This window comes from Rhipicephalus microplus, chromosome 4 (assembly GCF_043290135.1).
Source record: "Rhipicephalus microplus isolate Deutch F79 chromosome 4, USDA_Rmic, whole genome shotgun sequence".
NCBI lineage: Eukaryota > Metazoa > Arthropoda > Arachnida > Ixodida > Ixodidae > Rhipicephalus > Rhipicephalus microplus.
This window is the reverse complement of record NC_134703.1, coordinates 125,561,112-125,573,740: the sequence shown is the minus strand read 5'-3', so window position 1 is coordinate 125,573,740 and position 12,629 is coordinate 125,561,112. Positions and strand designations below refer to the sequence as shown.

At 46.1% G+C, this 12,629-nt stretch overlaps 1 protein-coding gene across 1 annotated transcript in view; it reads left to right on the top strand.

The window, feature by feature from the left end:
* Nucleotides 1-12,629, top strand: part of Tbcd (tubulin folding cofactor D) — an 87,309-nt gene that overhangs the window by 45,029 nt on the left and 29,651 nt on the right. The window contains exons 10-11 of the mRNA XM_037423409.2: nucleotides 7,193-7,354; nucleotides 11,832-12,032. Of these exons, the coding sequence (XP_037279306.2) occupies nucleotides 7,193-7,354; nucleotides 11,832-12,032 (363 nt within the window). The remainder of the gene's footprint in view (nucleotides 1-7,192; nucleotides 7,355-11,831; nucleotides 12,033-12,629) is intronic.

Here is a 12,629-nt window from a genome sequence, read left to right as displayed (position 1 = left end):
TGTTATTGCAGAAACGCAGTGCATTCCACTTTTCTGGTGGTGTTACAAATTTGCTGCAGTGGCCTAATATCGACCGAGTCAACTTTTCTCTCTTCAGGAGACCAGGGAAAAACAAATGTAAGTGCAATTGTGGTTGCACAAAGCGTCACAATATTATCGGCCAGTAACACGGTCCGGCATTTTGTATATTAGAATATAGAACAAGCTAAAAGCTATGCCTGTGCGAATATTCGAGCACTTTAATAATGTCACCATTGATGAAGGAGCCGCTGTGACTCATACTCGTTTTTGACTGAGAAGAAGAAGAGAACAATTTCGTTGCTCTGGTTCAGGTGAATGCCTGGCTGTAGATATTGTTTTGCACGTGACATTACTGATGGAGATGCTGGGTACGTGTACTTCTGCTGTGTCGGCCATCTTGGAGACAGATACATCTCCCAAAGCAAGAAGCAGCCACTGCCTGCGTGGGTTACCCCCTGAATTTGGTCTCTTGGCATCGACACCTAGAAAGATGGCTACTCCGATAACAAGCCAGGCGGTCCAAACCAGCAATGCCCATGATTCTCTTCTCGTGCATGTTTTTCATGCACCGCAGACACCGAAGCCGTTCCATGGAGACATCTTCGAGGATGTTGATGACTGGCTCGACCACTTTGATCGGGTAGCCAGTATCAACGAATGGGACGATGTTCGTAAGCCGCGCCGAGTTTACTTCTACTTGGAAGATTCTGCGAAGACGTGGTACGAGAACCACGAGGGCTTCTTTGCAACCTGGCAAGAGTTTAGCCGACAGCTCGGTGATGCCTATCGCAACTCCGACAGGAAGGAAAGGGCTGAACGAGCCATAGCCTGTTGAAACCAGTGGCCGAACGAACGAGTATTCATGTTTGTCGAGAACATGCTTCGGCTCTTCAGGTGCGCGAATCCTGCCATGCCGGAGGAAAAAAAGGTGCTGCATTTGTGTAAAAGAACAGCTTTTCACTGGGCTCGTGCACAATCCATTGACGACAGTCGCCGAGTCTATCAGTGAGGCAACCACGATGGAACGTACTCTGCAGCAGCGGTCGTCACAATATGAACGCCAGATCCTGACCACCGCATGTTCTATTGGCTCTTACAGCGAGAGACAGGCCCTCGCAGACTTCATTCTAAGTATTGTTCGGGACGAATTGCGACAGCTTCGGGTAGTGGGATCCCATCCACCTGTGTCAGCCCTCGCGGATGTAATCATACAAGAAGTCCGGCAGGCCATCACACCCCTGGTCCCAATTGCGCGAACAATTCCCGAGGTCCCAGTCCTGACGTACGCAGCGGCATTGCGATCCCCTGCACCACCGGCTACAGATCCTGCTATGCGGCCAAGGTACCAGGCTATGCAACCATTCCAGAACACTGCTTCGCGAGCCCGCCTCTCGGCTCAAGGTTTCTGAACACACCCTCCTATCTGCTGTCTATCTCAAGACAAAGTGTTAGCAAGGCAAGCATGTGGCGCACCTCAAATAACCTTCCTCTCTGCTATCACTGCGGCGGAGTGGGTCACGTATACCGGAACTGTCAATACCGGCAACTAGGTCTCCGCGGCTTCCACCCTGATGCTCGATGCCCACGCTACGGTGAGCGCCCCCGCGAAATCGAAGCCTATCTCACAGGCCAGCGAACTCCTTCGACTATTCAGCACCACCAGTCGAGATCACCATCGCCTCGCCGGTCTACATCACCCAGTTTGCCCTCATCATCTGCCTCTCCTTTCACGAGCCAGTTACCAAGTCCCCGCAAGGGAAGCTAGGAAGGGTTGACTTCTGGGGGTGAAGCCGCAGTCGGCGAACTGTAAAAGACCTTCCTTCGACGCAACCACCCGACGAGGATCATTCCGGGGATTGCGGTGTTCTCCGACAGCAGAAAGATCGTTTCTGCCGAAATCGCCGTCTTCGTCGACAATCATGTTGTCAACGCCCTCGTTGACGCCGACTATTCCGTAATGAGCGCCATACTGGCATCTGAACTGAGGAAGGTTACCACACCGTGGCAAGGACCCCAGTTGCGCGCGGCAGGTGGCCATCTGATGATGCCTACTGGTATGTGCACGGCACGCATTCGAATACGTACATTGACATTTGCGGGTTCTTTCCTTATATTGTGCGTGTGTTCTCGGCCAGTCATTCTAGGAATGGACTTCCTTCATGAATACGGCGCCATCATTGATCTCTGTGAATTACTTGTGTCGTTTGAGGATCCTTTTTGTGCTGCAACTGACAGCATGCAATTCCAGAAAAGAGCGCTCCGTGTTACCGACGATTCTCTGACTCTCCCACCTCGAAGCGGCCTCTTTGTCAAAGTAGAATTGGGACAGGACGTGTCTGACGCAGTGATTGCAATGGCTAATTTGTCTCTTCTTGTTTTACGACAAATCTGTGTTGCCCAAGGAATCGTTCAACCTAGCAACAGGCATGTTCACCTGCTGGTCACGAACTTCACCGAAGAATATCGCTATCGAACGCGAAACACTGCCATTGCATATTTTGCAGAACTTGCCTATGCCAAAGGTTTGTCCACGTTAGCTTCATTTTCATCAAATGGCCACCCTGGCAAGGCCTTGGCGAGCACTCTCGAGACGTAAACGAGAGACTACCTTTGGCTCAACGAGAAAGCCTTTTGCGTATACTCGGCTCATTTCAAGACTGCTTTGCCACTACGTCAAAGGTTAAACAGACACCGCTTGCTCAGCATTGTATCATCACGGAACCCACAGACCCATCCGACAACATGCCTATAAGGTTTCGCAAAAAGAGCAAGACACTATACATGACCAAGTCGAGCAGATGCTTCAGGACAACGTCATTCAGCCATCGACTAGTGCCTGGGCTTCGCCAGTTGTGCTAGTAAAGAAGGATGGTACGTTACGTTTTTGCGTTGATTACCGTAAACTGAAGAAGGTCACAAAAAAAAAACGTTTATCTTCTACCCCGGATAGATGACTCGTTGGACCGTATAAGCAATGCTAAATATTTTTACTCCATGGATTTGCGTAGCGGCTACTGGCAAATCGCAGTGAATGAGCGCGACCGCGAAAAGACGGCTTCTTATTACTCCCAACGGCCTGTACGAGTTTAAAGTGTCGCCTTTCGGTCTATGGTCAGCGCCAGCTACTTTCCAAAGAATGATGGATACGGTTCTCACGGGGCTCAAATGGCAATCATGTCTTGTATACCTTGATGACGTCATGGTCTTTGCAGAGACGTTTTAACAACACGTCTAACGCCTTCAGGCAGTCCTTCAGGCAATCAATCAGAACAGGGAAGCTTTCTCTCAAACCCGGGAAATATCATTTCGGATATGAAGAACTGAAGTTTCTTGGTCACGTTGTGAGCCATGCGGGCACCCGCCCAGATCCGGAGAAAACCCGCGTCGTTGCCGCCTTTCCCGTGCCAACAATAAGTGCGGCCTACGCCGATTTCTGGGGCTCTGTGCGTATTACAGGTGCTTTGTCAAAAACTTTTGGAAGATTGCTGAACCCTTTAACAAGCTTACAAAAGATGGTGTCTCGTTTTTTTGGGGTCCCGATCAGTGCCATGTGTTCGACATCCTCCGAAACCTTCTCTAGGCTCTGCCTGTACTGGGTCATTTCGACGAAAGCGCCGACACAGAATTACACTCTGACGCCAGCAACGTTGGACTAGGAGCGGTATTAGTTCAGTGGCATAATGGCGTAGAGCGCGTGATCGCTTATGCGAGCAAAATGTTATCCCCAGCGGAGAAAAACTATTCTGCAACCGAAAAGGAATGCCTCGCTGTTGTCTGGGCCATAACAACATTCCGCCCATACTTTTACGGCTGCCCATTCAGGGTAGTTAGCGTCCACCATTCCCTTTGTTGGCTCGCGAATCTCAACGATCCCTCGGGTCGTCTAGCACGATGGAGCCTTCGGCTACAAGATTTCGATGTCACCATCGTCCACAAATCTGGGCGGAAACACACCGACGCTGACTGTCTTTCATGTGCACCGGTGAAAAATGCCAACACTACCTTGAAGACGACGACACTTTTCTTTCTGCCGTATCAGCAACCAGCTTGGCTGAGCAACAGCGTCATGACTCGGAGCTCATCCCACTCATGGACTACCTGGAAGGGCGCAATTCCCACACTCATCGAAGCTTTGCAAGCTCGCTATCCTCCTTTTGTTTCTGCGATGGAGTGCTTTATAAAGAGAACTTTCATCCTACACAAGCTATGTATCTGCTTGTTGCACCAACTACGCTTCGTGGTGACATTTTACGTGCGTGTCATGATGAGCCATCGTCCGGACACCTTGGCTATATGCACACGCTGCAACGGCTTCAACGCTCCTACTACTGGCCACATCTCGCAAAGACTGTGAAGCACTACGTTCGCAGATGTCGAGACTGTCAGCGACACAAGATTCCACCTTTACGACCAGCGGGACTACTGCATTCAATAGGCCCACCAAAGGCGCCCTTTCATCAGATTGGCATGGACTTGCTGGGGTCATTCCCCACGTCTTCGTCTGGAAACCGGTGGATTGTGGTCGCTACTGACTACTTAACATGCTACTGTGAAACAAAGGCACTTCCAAAAGCCACCGCAACTGACGTCGTCCAATTTTTCGTTAACAGCATCGTCTTACATCACAGTGCGCCAGCTGTCGTCATAACTGATTGTGGAACAGCTTTCACTGCATAGATGCTGCAGGAGGTCTTGCAATTAAGTAGCACAGAACATCGTAAACCAAGGGCTTACCGCCCGCAAGTAAACGGGCTGACTGAACGACTCAATAAGACAATTGCAGAAATGTTGTCAATGTATGTGGACATCGATCACAAGAACTGGGACGCCATCCTTCCTTACATAACTTTTATGTATAACACTGCTGTTTAAGAAAGTACCGGTTTCACACTTTTTCGCTTAGTCCAAAGTCGTGAGGTCACGACGATGCTCGACGCCATGCTCCTGCCCGACAACTTAGGAATATACCACACGGATGCCGCCAAATTTGCGCAGTGCGCAGAAAAAGCCCGTCAACTTGCTCGTCACCGTATTCAATATCACCAAAACGAAGACGTGCGCCGCTACAATCTTCGTCACCGTGAAGTTAGTTTCAAGCCTGGTGATGAAGTCTGGGTGTGGACCCCTATAGTCTGGGTGTGGACCCCTAGACAAAGCCGAGGAGCTTTATTTGACGCTACGGAAACCCAGTTCACTATGTGCCTTGAGAGAATTAGACACGTCAAAAACATTTCAAAAGAGACACTCGCCCTATACTGTTCTGAGCAACGCCTCAAATGCTTGCAGCATTTCTTTACAGCATAAAGTTTTACGAGGTCACAGCAGCAGCAGATTTTTAGTGGCATAGTTGCCCACCATTGTCGCTGTCGGTTTCACCTGTTGCACATATTGAGAAGAATAGGGAAAGAAGTTACAGCATATTCACGGACTGAATGATGATGAGTAGGGCAAAGCATCCGTCTGTCCGTTCGTGTATCCATCCGTATGTGCGTCTGTCTGTCTGTACGTTCGTCCATCTAATGAACACCACAAGTACAACTATTATCTCGCGTCTTTTTATTATAAAACGATTATACACAAGTACCGCCATCTAGCGGACATTCCAAGAACTAAACAAAAGGTGGCTACCTACTGCATACATCGAGGACGCACGACCCACGGCTTAACGAGCTTTGACATTTCAAGAACTAAATGAGAGGTGGCTACGGGTTTTGAGGTGGATTTGTAACCAGGCTTTCTGTGGGGGCAAGCAAGATCTCTACCACAAAGCCACACCAGTGTTTAATTATCTTTTGGCAAAATACCCTATACAAGCACCGAGGAGACATGTTGGCAGATGTAATATTCTGTGGCAGAACAGTGAAATTGGACCAGGCGTTAATTGTGTAATGAGAGAGTTTAAAGTTTCTCGCCAAATAAAAAGGGCTGTCTTAATTCATCATGCATCACAGCAACAACAAGGTGTGCAGGTTTGCCCAGTGCCTTAGAGATGTACAGTAGGTGCGTTACTACTTCGCAAAATTAAGATTTATTGCGTAGTGCGTACCTTGTGTCTGTACCTGCAGTAGGCCCCTTAAGGAAGTAGAGTGGGCTCTATGAAGAAGTCTGCTCAGCCAGATTATAGCTTATGGTATTTTGCATTCTATGCACCTTATATTTCGAAAGTGTTTCAAGTTCGAGGTTGCTGGTAATGCTTCCTCGATGCGAAACAGCATGAAAAACGTGAAGCAGTGTGAAACAGAGTTTGTTCCCATTTGTTTCTTTCTCTGTCCTCGTTTTTCACGCTGCTTCGCATCGACGCCGTCTATTCATTTCTTTTTGCATTCATTCATATGTTTACTAATGTTTCAGATGTCTACACTTCTTTTCTGTGGCCTGATAAGATCGGTAACAGCTTTCGTTCATCTTGTGGTGCCAACTTTTTATGGTCAGCAGTGTCTGGCAGTTGCTGTGAAATCACATGCTTGAATCCAAACATTATTTTTTAAACATAATTACAGTACCCAAATGCAACTTCATTCAGTAGGTTGGTATACAGATATTTAAAAAATGTTCCCCGCCACCTATGCACTGCATCTATCTCTTTGCAATACCCATGCCTGGCGAGGGCCTTATAGGTGAAAAAAGTGTTGTTTTCCAATACCCATGCCTGGTGAGGTCCATACCAATGAAAAAAAGTGTTGTTGCTTGTGTACTTTACTTGAAGGTAAGTACCGCATTTACATGATTGTCGACTCGATTGTAGGCTAACCACCGCATGAAAAAAAAAAAAAAACGAGCATGAGCACATTTTATTTTAAAAAAGTCAACGCATTGTCAAGCCATCGATGTGCGAAGGTGGCTTCATGGCAGAACTGTGCAGCAAAGCTAGCTTTGTCGAAATATGCAAAGATAATTTTCAAAAAAACTTCTCAACCGAAACTGTTTTCGTATCTATGTCGACACCCCCATCATTGGATTGTGAAATTTGAAAAAAAATGGGTCGACTTGCAATCGTGTAAGTACGGTTGTTGCTCATGATAATAGTGTATCTCGTAAAAAGTGCTTGATCTATGTAAACTATGAAAAATTTTGCATGTAGAGGTTCTATTCCCATTTTATTTTATTATGTTTTTTGCAAGTATTTCAGCCAGAGATGATTTAAGTGAATGCCTTTTTCTCACTTCTCTAGGTATCGACACTGTGGAAGCAATGAAGGAGCTGGCCTCGAAGTACATAGAAGACAAAGTTTTTCAAGTTCCTGGAGGAGATTCAATGAAGGAAGCATTTTGCCTGTTCATATACAAGCTGTCCAGTGTTAACTTTCCTGTTCACCAGTCAAGGCCTATTCTTGGTAAGCACCAAAGTGAAATAGCAGAAGGGAGAGATTTCAATAAGAACTCGAGGTCTCATGCTTGATATTGGGCAGTGGCATTCCAACATTTTGATATGTGAAGACTCTAGTGCGCAGCTTGTACTGTCCTTCACTGGCAGAGCTGGTGTGGTCGCCGAAACCCTGTGGGGAGTCCTCAGATTGCAATATTTGAAATGTCTCAGTAGAAGGCAAGAATGCTTCATACGAAACCACTCCAGAAGTTTTTTATGCACACTCAAGTGGAACCAGCTCTAAAAAAATTCCGCCATATCCATGAAGTGAATGATGATGAGTGGGCGAAGCTCCGGAGGTAAACCTGGTAAACCATGAATGCTCTGTACATTTTGCCCACTCGATTTTATTACATCGCTCCCCCTAGCGTACGTCGCCGCACTAAATCGAACGATTGCCTTCAACCAATGACACGCGCCATATGTGACATCATTCCTATTTTGTAAGATCTCGCGTCTTTCATCAACTACAAGTACCACCATCTAGTAAACACTACAAGAACTAAACGAGAGGTGGCTACATACAGGAGACGGTACCGCCATCTAGTGAACACTGCAAGAACTAAACTAGAGGTGGCTACATACAGGGGACGGTACCGCCATCTAGTGAACACTGCAAGAACTAAACTAGAGGTGGCTACATACAGGCTACAGGGGACGCACAGCCCACGCCCTAAGGAGCTTCGCCCCTAAAAACTGCCTCGCTTCCACCCCACCAGATTTTGTGGCATGAATAAAAGTTACAACTGATGGATCTTACAAAAAATGCTTACACGACGAAAAAAAGAAAAATGCTCCATCATTATGCTTGCTCTCTCTCCTCTGAAATCTATGCCTCAATAGTAGCACGTGTAAGACCTATTTATAGTAGGGCAAGATTGACCCATTGATCTGAAATGACGAGTTTAATACTCCAGCCAGATAAACAAGTGACAGTGATGTGATGGCTGTGCCAATTGCGCCAAACTTCGTCAAGAGGTGGAACCTGCTACATTATGCTACCTAAGATGTTGCATTATGCTACGTAAGATGTTGCAATGTACCAAGCATGTGCCAAGGCATTTTTTTTTATGTTCTTTCGGTGAGAAACATGATGATAGACACTCGAAATTTATAAATTACCGTGTTAATTTCGAGCGGTCATCAAGATGGACAAAAAAGTGCTATATAGTGGAAGTAGTCGCTGGGCGCAAGCCTTCGAAACAATGTCAATTAGCCTATGTTGCAGAACTTACACATACACTCATATCTCGTTATAACGTAATGGGATTTAATGAAATAATGGATATAACAAAGTAAATGAAATTCCCTTTGAAAGCTTCATTGAGAACCATGCATTTTTAACCTCATTGTAACAAAGTGAAATTGACCGGTAAATAGATATAACAAACTAAATTAGTCTATAAAATAGTCTATAAAAAAAAAAACTGACCGTAGTGTGTTAAGTATATCGTTTTCTGCGGAGTTTGACGCTCGTTCGGTGCGACTTTTTCAAAACTCCCGCCACCGACCTTACAGCCACGCCACGCCACGCCCGGCCGAGAAATCCCTCTTCACAAGCCAGCGAAGAGGATTGAGGAAGTGCTCAGCAGGTCACATGACCGAGAAGCTTCGCCGCAGTACAAAGCGGTTTCCCTCTCACTTATAAGAACACGTGATGGGGAAGCTTCAGAAGACTTGCATTTATTCACAAATCAGAGGACATCCGTCATTAATTGAAGTAGTCGGTGATGCACGACTGTACACGTTTGCCTCGCAACCAATTAATCAATTTCGCACATAGTTTGCAAAGCATAGTAGCGCGGCTAAGTCCAGCGCCAGCACTCTCTAAAGACGACAGCAACGACTGCGTCTCCACTGCTACCCTCTGCACCGAGAAAGGAGGACTCGCCCCGACAGCTTTCTTTTTTTTTTCCTCTTCCTCTCTCTTCGTGCGCGGCCTTGTAAGGAGAAGGGTGTCTACGTGCAGAGACGGAAAAGGGAGAAGCGTGGCACAAACGCGTTGCAGATCGGCATTTGAGAGCAAGTAAACTATTCGGCACAGTCTTTTCTTTCTTTTTCTTTTTTGCTTCTTCGTGCGCAGCGTTGAGAGGTGCTGCCTTGAGATTGGGCATGGTGCTGAAAGCATTTTCGGAGTGCGGTATGTTCAAAGTAACCGTCGAAAGTGCTTGCACATTCGAATTACTACAGGGCATTTTCACCCATTGGAATACACATAGCTTTGATGGGACCACAGTGCGAGTTCAAATTAACCAGAAGTTCGAATTGAGGTGTTCGAATTAATGAGATTCCACTGTGTTTGTTTTCCATCGCACTCGCGGTCGCGTAGTGGTAGATCGGGCTGCGAGGGGGTTTCCTTCTTTGCATGATTATAGGTGTGCGCCCATCTGAGCATACATTGCCACAAACTGTTATAATCGATATAACGAAACAATGGATATAACGAAATAATTGTGGCTCCCCTTCAAGTTCGTTATAACGAGGTTTGAGTGTATAGATTTCAACTCGCCCATACTACAGAACTTGCTTCTTTAGTTTTCTACTATACCATACTGTAACATTATTGAGTTCAATAAAGTAGTTTTTGACTGTTTTATTGAACATAACAGTTTGTTTGTTTATTGAACAATAAAACAGTTTTTAACTGTTTTATTGAACTCAACACAAAACGTGGGATCCTCGGTCAGTGCCAGCTGTTGTCATGGCGGTGAGTGTGGAACACTCTTCTTGCCTGTTTTGCAACACGTAGTAAGTGATCTTATTACGAGATGGCAGCGGGCCAATTATCCTTCCCACACCTCTTTAAGGCTTGAAGTCTGCCAGAACGAGACCCTCGCTATGAATTAAAAAAAGAAGTGACGGACGCTCCCACGTTTAATTCACATATATACCCAATAAAGTGGATAGGAGGATAGCCACCGTGGTAGCTCGGTTGGTAGAGCATCGGACGCGTTAGGGTACACAAAAGTCGCAGGTTCGGTCCCTGCCTGGGGCAAGTTACCTTTTCATCTACTTTTCTTTCTTCACATTTACATACAATTTCGTCATACTACATCCCCTATACTTTTCTTGGCATAGTTTTCTGTTAGATCTCATTAATGTTGTGTCCAACAAAGAAAATGAGTGCTTAATTGTACACATATTGATTGAAGTAGTTCAGTACATGTATGTAAAACCGATCGTTTATTTCATTTCTTTCTTTTAATTTATAGTGCTGTTTTCTCTAGTCAACTTCATAGATATTTTATGCAGGGTGCCTAATTTTTAAGGCCATACTGCGGGCAGATTTTACTAACAATGCCACGTGCTGAACAGTGACTTCTGCTTTGCTGAGAAGGCATGGTGTCCCAGTATGGCAGTATATCTCGGCTCGGCTTCTCAACCTTCGTGCCTCACATGCCAGACAGCTTGTAAAATGTAAATGCGCACTCCCCCTCCGTCACCACTGTAGATTTTATCAAGCACACATTAAACAACCGGAACAAGGGACCAGTTACTAATTCCTGTTTCTTATTAACTGTTTATTAACAATGCCCATAAAGATTCATTCTGTACATAAAATGCACACTTCTCCACACGTTGAGGGACTAGGTTGTACTAAAAGCACAAACATAATCAGACTTCTTTTTGAAAAGCAAGTAGAATACGTGAAAAATTTCGACAGAGCGCGCTTCCGGTATAGTATCTAAAGCATCAGGGGAAGCCAGAGGAATTGGCAAATAGCAAGTGAATTCCTGGGAAGTGTTGGGTGGCTTGAGCTAACTTGAGGGTGTCTGCAGAAACAAGAGCAGTGGCCTAATTTTACGTTTTGGGGTGCTCCTTGTGAACATGCATGCATGCGTGCACAAATGGATTTCCTTTGACATGTGGTGCAGCAGCAGCTCCGGCTGAGTGACAAATGTTTGCGGCCGAAGATTTGTGGCAAGCAACTGCTTCAAAGTGTTGTTTTGCTGCTCAAGAGTGAGATTCTAGTTGCTCCGGTAGCTGTGCCAAAATGGCTTTAGTCAATCACATCAATGCAGTGTAGAATGTTAATCAATAGAGGTGCAGCAATTAGTTGGGCAGCTCTACCTAGACTCCAGGCTTTTGTGCTGGCTCCTGCCCATGCACACATCTAGTATGTGTGCCAAAGAACACACTATTTTAATTTTTTTTTTCTTTCTCGGCTGCATGAACCGAGGCTGATTCTGGACTGAGGCTGCACTTGTTGGACATTCGCATGTTTAGCGTAGCACCTCAAAATTTTTGGCTCTGCTTGTAGACAGCCAGGCGGTATTTCTTCGCAGCACTCATAGACCTGGATTTTGACTGTATGAGCTTGTAGTTGTCCAAGTCGCATGATTTTAACTCTCGATCGCATCACTGCAGTTATGTACCTCAATGTAAGCAAAATTTTTCGGCAATTTCGCGCCTAGTGCAAGTTTTTACTTTGCTTTTCCTTGCAGAAAAGTGGCTGTTTGTGATAACCCGTTGCCTTCTTCGTGACGAAGCCAGCCTCAGGAACAGTGCCTGTATGGCGTTGTCGCCATTCATAGAAGAGTACTGCAAGGAGGAGATTGAGTTTTGTGACAAACTCGTCACGAACTTTCTTGAAGAGCTGAACTCTGGAACAGAAGGAGTTTGTTGCAACTTTGCGCATGCACTTGGTGAGTATGGAGACACGGTGGTAGTTAGTTTGTTTGCTGATTGGAGTGGTGAGCAGCCTACACTGATTGCACCAATCTGCATGAATTGGAAATTGTTGCTCCACATGGCACCAAAAAAGTCTCTTTTGCCAAATTTGTGCCATTGTTGTGCCACAACGTGGTTTTCGTACCGAAAGCATCCTTTGTGAGCAGGAGTAAGTCATGATTGCCATCTTGTATACATGCGCTGCTGCATTTGTTAATGACGCTGCCCCGCCGCTGTGGTCTAGTGGCTAAGGTACTCGGCTGCTGACCCGCAGGTCACGGGATCGAATCCCGGCTGCGGCGGCTGCATTTTCGATGGAGGCGAAAATGCTGTAGGCCCGTGTGCTCAGATTTGGGTGCACGTTCAAGAACCCCAGGTAGTCAAAACTTTCGGAGTCCTCCACTACGGCGTGTCTCATAATTATATGGTGGTTTGGGGAAGTGAAACCCCGCATATCAATCAATCGTTAATGGTGCCACCAGTGCCCCAGCCGCTGCGACAGCCGATGTCAGTGGCAACACCGCAACATTAGCTTTCTACGAGCAGGGCCGGGCATAAATACCTCAAAATTG